Source organism: Bos indicus x Bos taurus, chromosome 16 (genome assembly GCF_003369695.1).
Source record: "Bos indicus x Bos taurus breed Angus x Brahman F1 hybrid chromosome 16, Bos_hybrid_MaternalHap_v2.0, whole genome shotgun sequence".
In the NCBI taxonomy this organism is placed as follows: domain Eukaryota; kingdom Metazoa; phylum Chordata; class Mammalia; order Artiodactyla; family Bovidae; genus Bos; species Bos indicus x Bos taurus.
Window position 1 is genome coordinate 67,263,580 of NC_040091.1, and position 21,641 is coordinate 67,285,220.

General features: G+C 39.2%; 1 protein-coding gene across 1 annotated transcript in view; it reads left to right on the forward strand.

Annotated features, from left to right (window-relative positions):
* The window catches only part of PLA2G4A (phospholipase A2 group IVA), a 174,333-nt gene that overhangs the window by 84,124 nt on the left and 68,568 nt on the right, over positions 1-21,641 (forward strand). Inside the window, exons 6-7 of the mRNA XM_027565600.1 lie at positions 6,124-6,161; positions 8,832-8,973. Of these exons, the coding sequence (XP_027421401.1) occupies positions 6,124-6,161; positions 8,832-8,973 (180 nt within the window). The remainder of the gene's footprint in view (positions 1-6,123; positions 6,162-8,831; positions 8,974-21,641) is intronic.

Consider the following 21,641-nt stretch of genomic DNA (forward strand, 5'->3'; position numbering starts at 1 on the left):
AATAGATTATATGATTCCTGGTAGTGAATGCAAATTTAATTTTATTAAGAAGCTGTATTTGTTAGCAAGACTTACTGTGGTGATCCTATGGCAATATATACAGACACCAAATCATTGTTATATACCTGACACTAATATAATGGTATATGGAATTACATCTCAATTAAAAAATGTTAGTTTGCAGTGACATCAAAAAATCATATGTATTTTTAAAAGATGATTTTAGCAGCATATCATTCAATTTTAAACATGCAAAATTTATTTAGATGTGACTTGTATTGGTGAGATTATAATTTCCCCTCTGTACCTGGATTGCCTACATTTTTACATCCACATCTGATTCCTTCTTCATAGGATGAAGTAACAGTTTATGTAAACATGATTCTTTGTAAAAATGACCCTTATTTGTTGATATAATTTTTTTTGTTGTTATCTTGCATAGGTCAGGTAAATATCATGTAATTCTCCCGAAAGATGTAATGATTATTGAGTCAATATGGTAATAAGCTGCTCTTTGTTTCTAACAAGTGGGGAATGGGTAAATTGAGTTAGGAAGGATCAGAATTCAAAATCAGTTTTATTGAAAGTAAAGCTTGTGAATATTGGAGTGTTATAATAAGTGATGGTATGGCATATTTGAAGAGCTCTTTACTAATACGATAGATTTTCAAGTTAAAACTTATTTGACTGTGTGCATCTTTTGGAAATAATTCTAAAAGACTTTCTTAATGCTGGGCACAGTGCTGATTTTATTCACTTTATTATTTCAAAATAACCCTCGGAAGTTTGCAAGAGAATTAGTGGGTTAGATACTTTGAAAATTATTTTTAAGTCTGAAATGGCTTTAGAAAAATAGTTTCTCGCCTATAGTTCCCCTACCTGCCTGCCCCAACGGAACATCTTCCATTTTAAGCCTCGAAAACTGTTTTGCACTGTGAAATTCAAGGAAGAGATTGTTGTTTATCCCTAGAATATGCAGTGAGGACAGCCTGCTTTTTATATTAGTAATTCCTAGAAGAGGTGGACTTCTCCTCATTGTCCTGGCTAAGTGTATTTTGGGATTGAGGAGCCCAGGGAGATTTGACCACCTCCCTTTTAGTAGCCTTGATACTGCAAGCAACCTGGAAGAGGGTGATGCAGAACTGCTTCATGTGATGTGTGGGAAGGAGTTTTCAACAGTTGTTTAATGCCTCACAGGAAGTACATATTTTTGTGGCTCTTTTATCTGTAATGATACGTTCCAGGTGAACGATGCAGAGAGATTGTGAATGTCCATCTTCATAGCATGTCTGAACATAGAGCATCAAGTAGGGGAATTTAAATTTTCCTCCAGGTTGTGGGTGGTCCTCTGGGGCAACACATGGAAGTAAGGACCTGAATCCATGTGACAAGAACCATGGCAGCACCTTCTATAATACTCCAAATTTCAGAAAAATCACATCTTCTCTTCTCTCCTCCTGCCTTCATTTGAAGAGTCTTATCTGTCTGTCTAGGATCACGAGTGTCTTAGCCAAGAAAGGTTGCATTTGGATGTAGAAGGGACATTCTCATGGAGAAAACAAATATGATAAACATAGCAGTTAATTTTCCTTTTATTATTGTTGGGACAAGTAGGCATTAGATATATTCAGACATCAGATGTTTTTAAATGTAAAATATTTAGAGAGCTTCTGAGAGCAGTTGAGAAGCCAGCTTTTTCCCACTTTCTGTCATGAGGTGGCATATTGAAATAGAAAGCCCATTCCAACTTAGGATTTTTCCATGAGTTAGAAAACTCCATATTGTAATCTTGTTCTTTTAATTTCCATTCTTTCTTGGGGCTTTTGCCCTTTGTAGATAAAAACAGTAAGTCTAGTCTCATTTTAATACCAGTTTTCATGTATTTTTTTTTTAAACAAGCAGACCGTGTTTTATCCACTTGTTTTTCTTACTGAATATTTGAAAGTAACCTCACTCAGTGTAAAATGTTTTCCAAGCCCCTCTTTGGGAAAGATTCCATTTGAAATGTAGAAATGGAAATGTGCTGAAATGTGGTCTGAGCAGTGCTTTCCTTGATAGAATGCATAGCAATTACATAAATTGTTTAGAAGCCAATCACCTTTTTGACTTAAAACTGAATTATAATTTATCTAGGCATGAATAATTTCATTTGTACTGGGATTCTTGATTATTTTATCAACTTCAAAGTAATACTGAATATTCATAGAATTCCTTATGAGAACTGCTGTGTGGGTGGGACCAGCCTATGATTTTTTCCTCTAGTAGCAATGAAATATTTCTTGACAGGAAATGATACCTCATATGCTGCTCTTCCACACACACATGCACAGTAATTCAACAGATACTTATTGATTGTATGTTGTATGCCAAACACCGTGCAATGAACTTGTAATAGAGACCTACTTAAGACAGAGCTTACAATCTAGTGGGAGAGGCAATTTTTTGTACAGATTTTATTTCCATGCCTTTTTCTTACTCATAAAATTCAGTACTGAGAATTACCCATAAGATTATTTTAACATTTGGAAAGCTCCATCTAGTTTGTTTTATTCCATCTCCTGAAACTTAAAAAAAAAAAAGTCAATAATCTGCAGCATTTTATGCTGGCTCAAAAAATGTCCTCTTCCCAGGTTAAGAGGCATATCCTCAGTTCAGTTCAGTTGCTGAGTCGTGTCCGACTCTTTGTGACCCCATGAATCGCAGCATGCCAGGACTCCCTGTCCATCACTAACTCCCTGAGTTCACCCAGACTCACGTCCATCGAGTCAGTGATGCCATCCAGCCATCTCATCCTCTGTCATCCCCTTCTCCTCTTGCCCCCAATCCCTCCCAGCATCACAGTCTTTTCCAATGAGTCAACTCTTCGCATGATGTGGCCAAAGTACTGGAGTTTCAGCTTTAGCATCATTCCTTCCAAAGAAATCCCAGGGCTAATCTCCTTCAGAATGGACTGGTTGGATCTCCTTGCAGTCCAAGGAACTCTCAAGAGTCTTCTCCAACACCACAGTTCAAAAGCATCAATTCTTCAGCCCTCAGCCTTCTTCACAGTCCAACTTTCACATGACCACAGGAAAAACCATAGCCTTGACTAGACGAACCTTTGTTGGCAAAGTAATGTCAGCTGCTTTTGAATATGCTATCTAGGTTGGTCATAACTTTCCTTCCAAGGAGTAAGCGTCTTTTAATTTCATGGCTGCAGTCACCATCTGCAGTGATTTTGGAGCCCCCCAAAATAAAGTCTGACACTGTTTCCACTGTTTCCCCATCTATTTCCCATGAAGTGATAGGACCAGATGCCATGATCTTTGTTTTCTGAATGATGAGCTTTAAGCCAACTTTTTCACTCTCTACTTTCACTTTCATCAAGAGGCTTTTTAGTTCCTCTTCACTTTCTGCCAAAAGGGTGGTGTCATCTGCATATCTGAGGTTACTGATATTTCTCCTGGCAATCTTGATTCCAGCTTGTGTTTCTTCCAGTCCAGCGTTTCTCATGATGTACTCTGCATATAAGTTAAATAAGCAGGGTGACAATATACAGCCTTGACATACTCCTTTTCCTATTTGGAACCAGTCTGTTGTTCCATGTCCAGTTCTAACTGTTGCTTCCTGACCTGCATACAAATTTCTCAAGAGGCAGATCAGGTGGTCTGGTATTCCCATCTCTTTCAGAATTTTCCACAGTTGATTGTGATCCACACAGTCAAAGGCTTTGGCATAGTCAATAAAGCAGAAATAGATGGTTTTCTGGAACTCTCTTGCTTTTTCCATGATCCAGTGGATGTTGACAATTTGATCTCTGGTTCCTCTGCCTTTTCTAAAACCAGCTTGAACATCAGGAAGTTCACGGTTCACATATTGCTGAAGCCTGGCTTGGAGAATTTTGAGCATTACTTTACTAGCATGTGAGATGAGTGCAATTGTGCAGTAGTTTGAGCATTCTTGGCATTGCCTTTTTTTGGGATTGGAATGAAAACTGACCTTTTCCAGTCCTGTGACCACTGCTGAGTTTTCCAAATTTGCTGGCACATTGAGTGCAGCACTTTCACAGCATCATCCTTCGGGATTTGAAACAGCTCAACTGGACTTCCATCACCTCCACTAGCTTTGTTCATAGTGATGCTTTCCAAGGCCCACTTGACTTCACTTTCCAGGATGTCTGGCTCTAGGTCAGTGATCACACCATTGTGATTATCTGGGTCGTGAAGATCTTTTTTGTACAGTTCTTCTGTGTATTCTTGCCATCTCTTCTTAATATCTTCTGCCTCTGTTAGGTCCATACCATTTCTGTCCTTTATCGAGCCCATCTTTGCATGAAATGTTCCCTAGGTATCTCTAATTTTCTTGAAGAGATCTCTAGTCTTTCCCATTCTGTTGTTTTCCTCTATTTCTTTGCATTGATCGCTGAAGAAGGCTTTCTTATCTCTCCTTGCTATTCTTTGGAACTCTGCATTCAGATGCTTATATCTTTCCTTTTCTCCTTTGCTTTTCACTTCTCTTCTTTTCACAGCTATTTGTAAGGCCTCCCCAGACAACCATTTTGCTTTTTTGCATTTCTCTTCCATGGGGATGGTCTTGATCCCTGTCTCCTGTACAATGTCACGAACCTCATTCCATAGTTCATCAGGCACTCTATCTATCAGATCTAGGCCCTTAAATCTATTTCTCACTTCCACTGTATAATCATAAGGGATTTGATTTAGGTCATACCTGAATGGTCTAGTGGTTTTCCCTACTTTCTTCAATTTAAGTCTGAATTTGGCAATAAGGAGTTCATGATCTGAACCACAGTCAGCTCCTGGTCTTGCTTTTGCTGACTGTATATAGCTTCTCCATCTTTGGCTGCAAAGAATATAATCAATCTGATTTTGGTGTTGACCATCTGGTGATGTCCATGTGTAGAGTCTTCTCTTGTGTTGTTGGAAGAGGGTGTTTTTTATGACCCTCTTTTATGCATTTTCTTGGCAAAGCTCTATTAGTCTTTGCCCTGCCTCATTCCTTATTCCAAGGCCAAATTTGCCTGTTACTCCAGGTGTTTCTTGACTTCCTACTTTTGCATTCCAGTCCAGTTCTGTTCTATTTGAAGGTATTCAACACATTCATTCAAACAATTTTCTTAAGGTATCTGATGTAATAAAAATAATAGCACCATTTTACAATTGTGCAGCAAACCTTGAAACATTTTCTTATTTGCTTCTTGTAACAATCTAAAGTTACATCGTTTATCACTAATGGCAGGGATAACATTGAGAAGATCTTTCTATGCAATATATTTATAGTCTCTGGGAAGACATTTTCTAATACCCCTTTTCTCTGTGGATGTTAGTCATTCTTTTCTTCATTAAACCCAAATCGGCCTGTTGGAAGGATTGAGTCCTCCCATAAGTTTGGTTGGTTCACACAATATTGAAAAAATAAAAACTTGAGCCCCACATCCCAATTTCAGATGTTGCTTACACTGACCACAGTTGGCTGGCCCCTAGTCTTGCTGTCCACCCCACAGGCATTCTGTTTTTGGTTTACTACAGCATACATTTGTCACAAATGTGCAAATGTGACTTTTCATCCAGATTTTCTTTAATTTTGGCCCCTGATTTTGAGGCCTGGGGATAGCCCCTAAATAATTGTACACATCTCTGTAGTTTTAAATCTTAGGAAATTTTTATGATTTTTGAAAAATGATTTTTAAATGCACTGCTTTTTTTGATGAAAGAGGATAACAACTCTATCAAGGCAATTCTTATGCTTGTTAAAATCATGTATAAGACTTCTCTGGTGGTCCAGTGGTGAAGACCCTGCCCTTCCACTGTAGGGACGAGGGTTCATGCCCTACAGTGGGGTGGATCCCTGTTCAGGGAACTGTGATCCCACATACCCCATGGCACAGCCAAAAAGGAAAAGGAAAAAATGATTATAAAGTAGGCTTATCTCATCAAAAAAACAGCAAGAAATTATTTATTGAAATACACCTGTAATTTAGGATCTTAATAGAGCTATGGTACTTTTATTTTTAATACAGTTTTAGGTTAAAAGTCATCTGTCACTCAAAAACTATTTTGACTTTGTTTGCATTATAAATAACACACATCCATTTTATGACCTAACTGACTAATTTATCTGTTCTAGGTCACTGAAATGATTCTGGAAATGTCTCTTGAAGTTTGGTAAGTGCATTTATTTCATTGGATGGAAAATATTGTGAGTGATCCACAGATTTTAATTGTTCAACATTATGCTTTTAATATGCAAAGTAATTCTGACAGCTTTGAGTATCAAAAATGCACACTAAATGTACTTTGCTTTTCTTTAGCTCTCTCCTAATAGTTACAGCAGTAAAAAAAAAAAAAAAAAAAACTAATATTCTTTGCTTAAGTTTCCAGTAATTTGGTGGTTAAATCATAATTGTCAGAAGAAGAGCCTTTAGAAAGGGCCCTCCATCAAGTTAAATATCTATTCCCATATAAATAAATACAGCTATGGAGGCTGATTTTTCCTGGTTGATTCAGATGGATATTAAAAAACATGAAAGTGATCATACACAGAAAACTGTAAGAGGAAACACTGAAAATTGAGACTGCCTTTGTTCATAATGATCAGCTGGAAAACAAATGATTAAGTTCCACAATGTGTGTTGCGCTTTCAAAGTGGCCTCCAGTAATGAATGTTGGAAATTCAATTTACTTATTTTCAAATGGTGAGCCTTAGGGGAGTCAGGGGCCTTGAGAATAAGTTCATCTCTGATCTAAGACTGAGGTCAATAGATGCTGCCTTCCTCAAGCTCTCTGCATGTCTTTGAAGTGGGTTTTTACCAAAGTTACTAATACACACTTTATTTACATGGACACCACAGAATTAGTGTAACATTTTATATCTTATAATTTGCTAAATGAATGAGTATGGATACATTGACATTGGGTTTATATATTTTTCTTATTTTGATCCCTGGATAATATTGATTCAACTTAGAAAATTATTGCATAAGTTACTGTTGCCCTTCAGTATATATCAGGATATATCAAAGGACAGTCCAGCTTTTTTGCTTCTGTTATTTTGCATTACATCGATTCTCGCTTGTAAGTGATATATTTTGGCATGAGATTAGAAATATTTTTGTTTCTCGACCATGAAAGTAATGGGAAATGATCTCCATTGGTGTAATTAGGACACTATCTTGCCTGGAAAATCCCATGGACGGAGGAGCCTGGTAGGCTGCAGTCCATGGGGTCGCCAAGAGTCAAACACTACTGAGCAACTTCACTTTCACTTTTCACTTTCATGCATTGGAGAAGGAAATGGCAACCTACTCCAGTGTTCTTGCCTGGAGAATCCCAGGGACGGGGGAGCCTGGTGGGCTGCTGTCTATGGGGTTGCACAGAGTCGGACACGACTGACGCGACTTAGCAGCAGCAGCAGCAGCTTTAGCAAAGCAGAATTATCAAAAATAATGTAGGAAAAAAACTGCAGCTAAATAGTATACATAGATCTAGAAGCAATTTACTATATATCTACAATAAACTTTAATCAAACTCTAGTTTTACGTGTTAATTTGTCTTGATTCTAAAATGAAATGCTCTTTAAAGAAAAATTCAATTTTTATGGAAAGTCTTCAATTAAATAAAAAATAAAATCAGGAAAGAAATTAATTAGAGAGCTTAAAGATGGTACAGGAGATATGAACCATACTTCTGTTATTATATTTGCCAAATTATTCAAAATGTTTTCAATTTTCTTTTACATATTTTCATACTGATATCTTCTAAACATCTATGTTTATTGCTTTATTTGTAGATCTTTTAAAAATCATGCTTCTTGTGCTTAATGTAAGATAATGATCAGTATAGTATATTACAAGGAACATGAGTTGTAGAATGAGAAGTCCTGGATTTAAGTACCTGCTTGCTAATTTTGGTAATGGTTGAAATATTTCTAATCACTTTTTTACTTGCTGCTACTGCTGCTAAGTCACTTCAGTCGTGTCCGACTCTGTGCGAACCCGTAGACAGCAGGCCACCAGGCTCCCCAGTCCCTGGGATTCTCCAGGCAAGAACACTGGAGTGGGTTGCCATTTCCTTCTTAAGAGGAAAGTGAAAGTGAAGTCGCTCAGTCATGTCTGACTCTTAGCGACCCCGTGTACTGCAGCCCACCACGCTCCTCCGTCCATGGGATTTTCCAGGCAAGAGTACTGGAGTGGGGTGCCAAGTATTTTATAAATGTATCTATTGGGACAATTTAATGCAGTGTTCTTTCTAAAGAGCGTGTCTTACAGGAAACTTTGCCACATGTTTGTGGTAATACTGCTTGTAGTAGTTAAAAAAATGGACATAACACCAATACTTATGGATACATATATTGTGCAATAATCACATAATGAAAATGCCTCAGAGTAGTGAAGATATTTGAATTTGTTCTACTTATAAACACAAATGAATCCTCAAAAAAAGTTCAATGGAAAAAGTGATTTGCAGAATACACCTGGTTGATAGCATTTACACAAAATATTAAAAACCTATAAAATGACTCTATATTATTTAGACCTAAATGTATAATGTAAAATTATAAATAAGTACATCAGAAAAAGAAAGAGCAAGTTTAAGGTAGGGGTTACCTGTGAGGAACAGAAGAGGAGATAAAACTGAGGAGTGTCCCTTGGATGTTGCTGTGATAAGATACAGTAGCATCATTTTATAGTTTCATTTCAGATCCCGTCCTAGGAAACGGCTGAGGGAAGAAGTGAGAATATATCAGTGTAGTTACGGGGCTTGTGGGAACTGGATGATGTATAACAAGGCTATAGACTTGAGGACATTAGTTTATTATCTCTGTTTTATACGCAGTTCATCCCCAGACCTCCGGTTTAGTATGGCTCTGTGTGACCAGGAGAAAGCTTTCAGACAACAGAGAAAGGAAAACATAAAGGAAAACATGAAGAAACTGCTGGGTCCAAAGAATAGTGAAGGCTTGCATTCTACACGTGATGTGAGTTGGAAATTTTTCAAAATGTTTTTGCAATTTAATAACAATTTTGTTTGTGCTCTCTCTCAAATTCCTCTCAAATGTAAAGATATTGAGACTGAGTATTATTTCTTTATCTTTCTAAGGTAAGGTGAGTATTTCATAAATGGAAACTCTTCGAGGAAGATAATCACAAGGACTGCCCATATTTCATAGTATTTATCAGATGTAATTTTTAAAAGAAGCATAGGCATACTGATGCACAAACAAGATGTTCATTTCATTTGTAGGAAAAGTTTAACCTGTAAACGGGTCATTGAATTCATTTTAATACAAACTAAGATTAAATAATTGTGGAAATTGTCATTACTGAACCAGAACAAAATGTTATAAATCTTAATGACAACAATAAACAAAATTTTTTTTCTTAAAAGACATGAATAGGGGAGATAAAAGGAAATGTTTCAAATTATTACTATTTCATAGCAGGGAGTGAAAAGATATCCAAAGTTGGCCAGGTAGTTAAAACAATGATCTCCACATGTGAATATTTTTCATGATTCTAATTATAGAGAGATGTGAAAATTTAAAAAGTTTGTCAACGAATATTGAAAGTACAATCCTTCAATTGTACTTTAACTCCTTTTTCTTCCCTTAAATTCCAGCAAAGTAAATGCCATTTATTTTATTCAGTAACATATTATATAATCCAGTTTTGTCTGCTTATCTACTTATCCCTTCTCTGATTTATGTATGTAAGTATATATGTATGTATGTATGTATCTACGTGCCTACCTACCTATCTACCTATCCATCCGTCCATCCACCCATCCATCCATCTATTGGTCTATTCTTCTTTATGAAATCTAAAAATAAATTCCTGCCATGGTTAATAATTCTGTATTATATATTTTAAAGTTGCTAAGGGTAGATATTAAAAGTTTTTATCACAAGAAAAAATTTTATGACTATGTATAGGGATGAATATTAGCTAGACTTATTGTGGTGATAATTTCACAATATATACAAATAACAAATCATTATGTTGTACACCTAAAGCAGTTATAAGATATGTCAATCATACCTCAATGAAACAACATTTAAAAAAGTGCCGTAGTGATGCTCATCAAATGATGATAATGGAATTTCTTCTTAATGGCATATCAGGTAATAGTTTTTACTTATTGCATTGAGCTTTTCTGTTAATTGAATATTTGAGATGAATATAATTTACTTTTAGAAAGATATTAAATGCATGAAAGTGGAAGTCGCTCAGTTGTGTCTGACTCTTTGAGACCCCATGGACTGTATAGTCCATGGAATTCTCCAGGCCAGAACACTGGAGTGGGTAGCCTTTCCCTTCTCCAGCAGATCTTCCCAACCCAGGGATCGAACCCAGGTCTCCTGCATTGCAGGTGGATTCTTTACCAGCTGAAACACAAGGGAAGCCCAAGAATATTGGAGTGAGTAGCTTTTTCCTTCTCCAGGGGACCTTCTTGACCCAGGAATCGAACTGGGGTTTCCTGCATTGCAGGCGGATTCTTTACCAACTGAGCTATTAAGAAAGCCCCTATTAAATGCATAAGTCAATATATATCTATAAGCATGCATAGTTATCCCCATGCACGTACTCACAGACCAGGGATTCAAGATTATTGTAAATTAAGGACCAAATGCAATTGGAAATGAGAGAGAAATTCTGAGTAAGGGGACCAGATGTGTACCTGTTCCATATGTGATAACAGAGTATCTACCTGTGTTTCTAGGTGAATATCGGGGTCAAAAGCTGGTCTGCTGATGCTGAAATGGCTTTGCTATGATAGGAGCAAACTATAAGATAAGATGTTGCTGATGGGGAGTTTTTGCTAAAAGGAAGCTTGGAGGAGGAGCACAACCTCCATGGATATTTCTATTTAAGAAAAAATGAGAGAATTCTCTTCAGTCCTTCATCTCGTGGTTGTCTATTGTCTCAGTTAGCGTGATGGCCCTGGTGGCTCAGACGGTAGAGCATCTGCCTACAATGTGGGAGACCTGGGTTCGATCCCTGGGTTGGGCAGATCCCCTGGAGAAGGAAATGGCAACCCACTTCAGCATTCTTGCCTGGGAAATCCCACAGATGGAGGAGCCTAGTAGGCTATAGTCTGTGGGGTTGCAAAGAGTCAGACACAACTGAGTGACTTCACTTTTTTCCCTTTTCATTGCTCAGTGAATAAGTCCTTGAAGACACATCCTTGACTACATATTACTCAGGAGTTTCTGGTTTCCTGGGATGTCTTTATGATTTTGTTTTCTGCCTTTCTTCAGCAGTTCCACACCTTCTTTTTGTCCCCTGCCTTGTCCCACACTGTTATATCCTTGGAGCAGAGAAATGATATTTCAAGTTAGTTTTCATTTCTGCCATTTGTCATTTGTTGAGACACTGTGCTAGGAAATGAAGGTGAACAAAGCTGAAATGGTTAATACCAAACAGTCACTTTCCTTGGCGAGGTTTAAAGCCTCGCTGGGGAGAAAGACATTTAAGCAGAAAAAAAGTGATGGAAATGGGTCCCGCTGTTAATTCATGGCTCTCAGCTTCATTTGCGAGACCCTTTCTGGCTGTCTCAGTGCTTCCTCACCTTGCTGCTTTCCATTTATTTGCAAATGGAATGAGATTGTTTCTTATTCCCAGCTGCTTATCCACCCTCTGGCTCCCTCACAACGGATAGACTAGCCTGCTAATCTGGGAAATTAAAGTCATGAGATGATAAATCTTTCATTTCTTGCCAGAGGACTGACATATTCCATAGCCCGGGTTTAGCCTTTGCCACTTCCCTCTGAGTTCAGTAGAAGAAACCACACCTTTTCTTTCCAATTCAGTCACCTCACACCACAGATAGGGATGGCAAACCCCGATTAGGAATCCCAACATAGCGACTTTCCAGTCTTCGCAGGACCACTCCCCGCCTCTGTTGTCGGCCTCGACCCCTCCGTGAACTTTTCCTATAAAAACATAATCATGCTCTAAACTCTGATACATTTAGAAAAAAAAAAAAAAAAAACAGAACCAGAAAAATCCCCTGGAATGGACATTCCCTTCTCTTTTCCGCTCTGCTTCTCTCCTTATCGTCACAAACTTTTTCACAGTTTCCTACACAGTCTCATTCTACTTCCTTGCTTTCCTCAGGCGTCTGCCCTCATGATTCTCCTGCAGCTGCTCCACTTGTCCCCAGTACCAAGGAACACATGCAAAAGGATCTTCTGGCTCTGTCTTAAACCTAATTCGATAGCTGCAAATGACTCATGTTTTCTGCTATTTGAAACAATCACTCTCCTTCACTTACTATCTTCTCTCTTTTATAAAAATTAGTGTTTTGTCAGAGCATAGACGCTTTACAATGTTGTGTTAGTTTTTACTGTACAGCAAAATGAATCAGCCATACATACACATCTATCCCCTCCTTTTGGGCTTCCTTCCCATTCAAGTCACCACAGTGCATTAAGTAGAGTTCCCTCTGCTATTTGGGCTTCCCTGGTGGCTCAGATGGTAAAGAATCTGCCTGCCATGCAGGAGACCCTGGTTCCGTTCAGTAAGTTCTCATTAGTTACCTATTTTATACGTAGTATCAATAGGGTCTGTGTGTCAATGCCAGTCTCCCAAGTGTTCTCACCCTTTCTCCCCTTGGCATCAATATGTCTACCGTCTTCTCTTTATTTTCATCATGCCTATTTGGTTCCCTTTACCAGATCTTCTTCCTCTGCACATTATTTATGAGTTCTTCAAGACTCCGTGCCAAGCCCCTTTTCTCTTCATTCCGCACACTTAAGAATTTTCTCTCTCTTCCATGTGTCACCCAACACCTTTGGGCTGAGATGGTGTTGTTTCTCAGTGACTTAGAACCTTCATGTTTCTCAGTGACTTAGAACCTCCCTTGTGATCTTCAGACCTGAATATTGGTACCTCCTTTTACTGATTCATTCACTTGTATTCTTCACATCTCACACTCAGCATATTTGAATCCGAACATCAAATCCTCTCCTTTTTATAGTTCTGCTGATGCTTGTCCTCCTCCTTTCCATTTTTTGTTCACACTGAAGTCTCAGCGATCTTTCCAAAACACAAATCTGATTTTATCAAACTCAAGCCTAAAATCCTTCCCCTGCTCTTAGGACTGGCCTCAAAGCATCTTTCCAGCTTCACATGTTGCTGTGCGTGCCAAGTCACTTCAGTCGTGTCCACCTCTTTGCAACCCTGTGAACTGTAGCTCACCGGGCTCCTCTGTCCATGGGATTTCCCAGGCAAGAATCCTGGAGTGGGTTGCTGTGCCTTCCTCCAGGGGATCTTCCCAATCCAGGATCTAACCTGTGTGTCTTATGTCTCCTGCGTTGGCAGGTGGCTTCTTTACCACTAGCGCCACCTGCGAAGTAAAGCATACAGCCAAGTGTGGACTTCGCTGCTGATCTAGGTGGTTAGACACCCACGTGCTGCTAGTTCATCCCAAATCCCCTCCAGCCCCTCCACCGAGTACCTCTTGGCTCCAAATCTCGAAGAACCCTTTCCCAGTTTGCATTCTCGTGTGAACACTGTTGCTTCTGTCTGCCCCCATCCCCTCTCCCTCCATCCCATCCCCTTTTCAGTGAACTTACAGCCTCTCATTCTTGAATCAGAACACGTGTGACTCAAGCAATCTTTGTCATTCGCTCCTCCATCCTTCTGTCTCTCCCCCTGGGTCCAAGTTAGGTCTCTCAGTCATGTTCTTTTATAGCACAGGTATGTACATTATCTTCTCTGGATTTCCTGCAATTGAACTTTTAAAATACTTGTACAAATATTCATTTAATGTCTGTTTTTTTTCCATTAGAATATAATTTTCATGAGGAGCAGAGCAGTGTCTGTGTTATTCACCTTTATATGCCCAGCACCAGCTCAGCTCCTAGCTTGCAGTAGACCCTCAGTAAACGTGGCGTTGTAATTAAAACAGGAAGGAAAGGGGCAAGGCACGACCTTTAAAAGAATGACATAGCCATAAGGTACGACAAAAAAGAACCAACTAGGTTCAAGGTAGTCACATACTCGACTTCCAGCGGACCTTGAGCCTTATTATATGCTCATTATAATAGTTAACTAAATGATACACCCACCAGCGCCATGACAGTTCTGAGGCTAACCATCAGAGGCCAAAAAGTGAACCATGGCATCATTCCTGGAAATCTCTGCCCCTTCCCGCAGATAATTGGAATATTCCTCCCACTGATTAGGCTGATTACTCAGCCCGTTAAAACTAACCGCACGATTTTTCAGTGCTCTCTAGCTTTCTGAGATGGCTCATACTCGGTGGAGTATATTTTTCTCTAAATAAATCCACTTCCGACCTATCAGTTTGTCTCTTGCTGATTTCTTTCACAGTGAGACATCAAGAACCTCAAATTCATCAGGAACAGTAAGAGTCAGGGCACAAATGTGGGCAGTGGTTTGGCATTTCAGCCAGGAGATGGGTTCACTAGAGAGAGAGAGCAGGGGCTCATAACTGAGGAATATTTGATCAGGTTATTGGGGAGGAGGGGGTTTCTCAGGTGGTCCTATTGGTGAAGAACCCACCTTCTGAGGCAGGAGCTTCAGGAGATGTGGGTTCAATCCCTGGGTTGGGAAGATTCCCTGGAGAAGGGAATGGCAGCCCACTCCAGTATTCTTGCCTGGAGAATCCCATGGAGAGAGGTACAGTCCAACTCTCACAGAGTCAGACGCGACTGAGTGACTAACACAGACTGGGGAGGAGACAGGTTTGGATGAAAAGATCGCAGTTTGAAGGGTTGAATTGAAAGTCTATGGGGCATGTTGCCACAAAAGTCCAGTGGCCTTTGGTCACAGGTTTTCCTTTTCAAAAGGAAAGTTGCTGCCTCATCTCCTAGGCACTCCTGTTGTGAAAAGGAGTCTTTCTGGGAAAGTGAAATTTGGCATACTATTCATACATATTGACTTTTCTGCAGCAGATGGAGAATGAAGTAATTATGCTTTTCTCTGGGCTAGTCTTCAAAAATATTAAACTCATGTTTTTGGTAGTCATTCCTAGAATTAAAACTTTTGATGTTTTAGTTGAGACTTTTTGGCAGAAATCATCCACTTAGATGTATTCAGCACCACCCATTCCCATAACACAAGTATCATTTTCCTATTTTGTGTTTTTCCTGGGCCAAGGGCCTCTTAAGCTCCCATTTCCCTTGCTCCCTGCCAAGATCTTCACCTTCGATTCAGTACTGGCTAGTTGGCCTCCTGAAGGTAAAAGGAGCAGACTACTATAGCAGTTTGTCTAAGACAGAATAGTCCTACTCAATATTGATGCAGAGATGGTGCCTGTCTTGTTCCCAGTTTTCACAAATATTTTGCGGCATCCAGTTTAGGATACCAATGTTGACTTAAAATGTAGAATGCATTTTGGCAGAAGGAATTTGGGTCCCTTGCTTCTTCCCTGTGTTTCACTTGTGAAATAGAGACGATGTCTCTTATTCAACTAAAAGGATGAGTATAAAGTCTTATAAAGCAGCCCAAAGAATGTGTAAGGCACATCTTGATTACTTAATACTGTAGTAGCACTTAATACAATAGTAGCTATTAAACCAATATGTGGGTATTGCTGTTACATAACACTCCAGGGCAATGTCAAATTCAATAAAACCTTAGCTTTCCTACTTGGATAATGCTGTGTTTATTCGTGCAGTCATGTCTGACTCTTTGCGAGTCCATGGACAGTAGCCAACCAAGCTCCTCTGTCCATGGGATTTTCCAGGCAAGAATACTGGAGTAAGTTGCCATTTCCTTCTCCAGGGGATCTTCCCAACCCAGGGATCAAACCCGGGTCTCCCACATTGTAGGCAGATGCTTTACCATCTGAGCCACCAGGGAAGGCCTGATGAATATAATTCCTCCATAAATAAAAAGGGCTGAGGTCTTTCCTGTGAGTAAGATCTGTGACACTTTGTGTGTGGGAATTTTTGTCGTATTTGGATTATTTAAAGGCCAATTCTTTTAAATGTTCTTGTACTTAATACAATAGTACCTATTAAACCAATATGTGGGTATTGTTGTTATGTAACACCCCAGGGCAATGTCAAAGTCAATAAAAACTTAGCTTTCCTACTTGGATAATGCTGTGTTTATTCATACAGTTGTGTCTGACTCTTTGCGTGTCCATGGACTGTAGCCCGCTGGGCTCATCTGTCCGTGGAGATTCTCCAGGAAAGAATATTGGAGTGTGTTACCATGCCCTCCTCCAGGGGATCTTCCCAACCCAGGGATTGAACCTGCATTGCAGGCGGATTCTTTAATATCCGAGCCACTTGAATAAGTCAAATAGTTAATGTTTCAAGTAACCCAAGAGTTTCTTCTCCTCAGCACTAAGACTTAAAAAAAACAATTATCCTTGATAATAAAAAGTTCTAAAATGTATTGATTTTAGTCATTTGGATGAAAAGTTTCTAAAAAGCATAACTCTTTGTCCAGACTGAAGTGGTTTAAATGCTCTCATGTCTGCAGCCATTGCGATCAGCTGCCATTTCTCCAGGCTTTATGTATTCCCCAAAAGTAATTTCTTCAAATCATCCCTTTCTCTTTCAAGTTTGTTTTTGTGGAATTAAAATCTGATAAGTGAGCTTGTTATTGGAACAGTGTCTCTGATGAATATAATTCCTCCATAAATAAAAAGAGCTGAGGTCTTTCCTGTGAGTAAGATCTGTGACACCGTGTGTGGGAATTTTTGTCATATTTGGATTATTTAAAGGCCAGTTCTTTTAAATGTTCTTGTTCCAAAATAGCTTTTAATCAGATGAAGTTTCCAGATTAGGGTCTCTTATTTGAAGAGAAATGCTACTTAACAGTTTTCATGTCCCTACATAACTGACTATAAAGAGAGCAAGAACTGGTTAGGGGACTCAGATTTGAAATTAATATAGCAGAGAAATGAGAGAAGGAAATTTTGCTCCAACTTTTATGGAAGAATAAAGATGGAAATGTTTCTTCTCAAGGCAGAGTATAAGGAATACACAGACAGATAGCTTTGTATGAAAATAGGAGTATAAGTAATCCTTAAGTAATATATTCTGTTATCTAGACTACTATTATGTACTTAAGTTTGTCAGATAAATTAAGTGAAAAACTAGAGAAAGAAGAGACTGTGTAGTGACAGAGGGGGAGAAAAAGCCAAATAATTTCAAAGAAGGCGGTAATAAAAATCAATCTTGGGTTTTCAATAAGAATTTTTATTTCTTTGTTTATTCGATTTCCTTCATTAAGAATATTCTTCCTCTCGCTTCCATCTTCATTATGACAATAGCACTTTCCTGTGTCAATTCTTATTCCTTTTAGTCATAAACATGGTTGGACAATCAGTTGGAACTCCCCTTAGCTAGTTTTGAATGGGCTCCAAAACAAGAGAAAGCTTTACAATAGGACTCAGTTAAGTTGTGAGCTGCTCTGCCCCAGGGGCCATCTGACCATTCAGATCTGTTGCTGCTTGAAGTGTGTGTGGCAGATAGGAATGCTCTTTGCAGGCTGGGGTAGGTACTTGTAGGTGGATTGCAGCACAGGCACCCTGGGTACAAGACCTTGCCATCCTCTTTAATTAACTACTATCCTTCGGAAAAGTAGCTTTTGGCCTACTTACTGGGCCTTAGTAGAGATTGCATGCTTAACTATAGGTGACCAAGTTATCATGTGACCTCAGCTGACTCATGTTATCTGATCCACCCAGCCATAAAGTTGGGTTTGCACAGATGCACTCCATCATACTATGGAAGTTTTATATATGAAATCAGGCTGACCAGGCCCTGAAGATACACATAAATTCCATTAAGAAGTGGCCCAATTGCCCATGTGTCCCACTTTTGTTACCCTAACCTCTCTTTCCATCCTGCATCCAGAGCCTCATAAGGGAGTCAGTTGACAAGAGGAAAGAACACTTGTTTCTTGTCACAGGTGATTTTGCACAAGGTTTCGGTACCACCTGAAAGAGGACAGCTGAAGGACCCCAGTCCCTTTCTGGGATACCCTTGAAGGAAAGTTGTGAAGGGAAATCTTCCCAGAGGGCAGAGTTATAAGAGGCACCTAGTCTTTCATTTTGCTTGGGTGGGGAAATGGCCAGACATGAAATTATATACTGATACATGGCCTGTGGCCAATTCTTGGGCTGCTTGGTTAGGGACTTTAAAAGAACACAGTTAGAAAACTGATGACAAAAAAGGAAAAGATTGTACAGGAGGTGTATGAATTGATCTTTCTTCTGGATGGAAAATAGCTGTGTCCTAGGTCTATGCCCACCAAAGAGTGGCCTTAGCAGAGAAGGATTTTATTAATGAAGTATGTAAGATGAACTGTTCTGTGGATACCAGTCAGTTTCTTTCACAAGTCACCCCTGTCATCACCCAGTAAGATCATGAAAAAAGTGCCCATCATGGCAGGGATGGAGGTTATGCTTGGATTCAGCAGTGTGGACTTCCATCTGCCAAGGCTGAACTGGCTACAGCAGCTGCTAAGTACTCAGTTGGCCAGCAGCAGAGACCAACACTGAGTCCCCAGCATGGCATCATTCCTATGGGTCGTCAGTGGCAGATTGATTACACCAGACTGCTGCCATCACAGAAAGAGCAATGTTTTGTGTTTACCTGAATAAACACTTACTCTGGATTCAAATTTGCCTTCCCTGTACTCAAGAATTTTGCCAAAACTTCCATCTGTAGACATACAAAATGCCTTATTTAGTGTCATAATATTCCATACAGCATTGCTTCTGATCAAGGAAATTGCCTCTCAGCAAATGAAGTATGGCAATGAACCACGTCACGGAATTTACCTGCTTTATCATCTTCTCCACCGTCATGAAGTAGCTAGTTTGATGGAATGGTAGAATACCTTTTGAAGACTCAGTTATAGTGCCAGCTCAGTGGCAGTACCTTGCAGACCTGGAATATGGTTTTCTGGGAGGTTTAAATCCTCTGAATCAGCATCCAGAATTGGTGCTATTTATCCCCAGGATTCATGACTCCAAGAGTGGAAGTGGTTGGACTCGCTATTACCCCTAGGGACCCACTGGCAAAATATTTGTTTCCTGTCTGCATGACCTTATACTCTTCTGACTTAGAGGTCTTAATTCTGAGGAAGGGATGCTTCTACCGAAAGTGCAACAGTGATTCCACTGAAGTATAATTTAAGGCTGCTCCCTGACCTTGGTGGGCGCCTCTTCACTCAGCAGGTAATTTCCACTGAAGTATAATTTAAGGCTGCTCCCTGACCTTTGTGGGCGCCTCTTTACTCAGTAGGTAAAGAAGGGAACTACTATCCTGGTGGGGGTGATTGATCCCTGACTATTAAAGAGGGATTGAACTCCGGAGTTGGTGATGGACAGGGATGCCTGGCGTGCTGTGATTCATGGGGGTCACAAAGAGTGGGACACGACTGAGCGACTGAACTGAACTGAACTGATGATGTGGTAAGGAAGAGTATATCTGAGATACAAGAGATCCTCTATGGTGTCCGTCTGTTAGTATTACAATGCCCTGAGTTACATCAATGGAAAACTCTAAGAACCCAATCCAGGAAGGACTGCTAATGACCCAGAACTTTCCAAAATGAAGGTTAGATCACCCACCAGCTGAGGTGCTAGTTGAAGGCAAAGAAAATACAGAATGGATAGTAATAGGAGGTAGTTATAAATACCAGATGCCTGAAATGAGATTGTATTTGCCATGAATATTTCTTCCTTAATTTATTATGAATGTGTATATGTGCATGCACACACAGAATTGTAAAAACAGATTCATATTTAAGTTATGAGGTATCAAGGAGAAGAATAAGCATATCTAAGGACTTTGCATTCTTTTCTGGGGAAAGGATTAGTGCATTTCCATTTGCACACAGGATATCTATATCATGTTAGGTAGGATATCTATATCATGTTGTCTTTATTTGGAGATTAAGTATGGTTAAAGGGATGCATATAGCTGCTGAGTTGAGAAGGGGTGGACTTGTGATAGTCAATTTTCATCAGTGTGGAGGATGTTTTTTTATTTGATTAGTATTTATTTCTGTATTTGGCTGCCCAGGTATGACTTGTAGCACATGGGATCTTTAGTTGCTGTATAAGAATTCTTGGTCACAGCATGTGGGAACTAGTTCCCTGATCAGGTATCAAACCTGAGCCCCATGCATTGGGAGCATGAAGTCTTAGCCACTGCACCACCAGGGAAGTCCCTTGATTGATCTTTAAGTCAGTGAAATTTGAATAATCAAGTTGTCATCTATAATGTGGGTGGGCCCCATCCAATCAGTTGAAGGCCTAAATAGAACAAAAGGATCAACCTTACCAAGCAAGAGAGAATTCTCCAACAGACTTGGGCTTCACCTGAGTCATCAGCTCTCTTGGTTCCTTACCTATTGGCATTTGGACTACAACTGCAAATCTGGACTTGTCATTCTTCATAATTGTGTGAGTCGCTTTCATACATAGATAGATAGATTACCTTCCTACCTACCTACCTACAACTGGTTCCGTTTCTTTGGAGAACTCTGACTAATACAGGAACCAAGAAGGCAAAAGTCTTATATAAATTGTTGGAACTTAAAATCTATTAAAACATAAAAAAAAAATCTTTGAGCATTTTCAAATTTTATTTTGCAAAGGAGGAAATTAATAATATCCGCAAGCCGATGCATGAGAATAATTTAATCAAAACACAGGGATTCTGGTAAATAAAATTCATTTCCTGTAATCGTATGACAGAAGTATGAGAAATATTCATTGATACCATTTATACACAAATATCGGTGCAATTAAGTCTAAATATAACCTAAAACCTCACAGCAACTTTTATTTGTTTCATTTTTTTAGACTTAGAGCCAGGACTAACATCTGCACCTTATAAGTCCCCCATTATTCTTTGCAAGTTATTTCAGAATGACTACCACTATTAAAACATCCAAAGTTAGTCTTTATTCGTTACATAAAATTGTGCTGGCATCTGAAGTGATGCATAAATCTGAAATGTAACTTAGGGAATTCCCTGGTGGACTGTGTGCTTTCACTGTTGAGGGTGCAGGTTCAATCCCTGGTCAGAAAGATCCCAGCAGCAATGAGCCACGGCAAAAAAAAAAAAAAAAAAAAAAAAGAAAGTAATTTAGCTAAATACCAAATGGTTTCTCTCAACAAGGATTACTCTTTTCTTTTTGAATAATGGGGAAAAGGAAAGAGCATGAATTATGTGTCCTTGACTCTGCATCTCACATTCTGATTATCAGCAATATGGATGCAGATATGGTATAATGTGTGCACTTAAGTACCTCCTCATTTGAGACATGAAAATAATAATAATCTCCTTTTGAGGAGGTTTCCTAGGTGGCACAGTTGGTAAAGAATCCGGCTGCCAGTGTAGGAGCTACAAGAGACACAAGTTTGATATTTGAATCAGCAAGATCTCCTGGAGTAGGAAATGGCAACCCACTCCAGTATTCTTGCCTGGAGAATTTCATGGACAGAGGAGCCTGGTGGGCTACATACAGTCCATGGGTTGTAAAGACTCAGACACAACTGAGCACACACACACACAAGATTAAATGAAATAAATTTTCTTCGTAAGTCTAAATTTCCTTTCTATTTATAGTTAATAAAATTTTTAATTTTATATTTTAAAAATGCATATTCTGTATGACTTATGGAATCCAGAATATACCA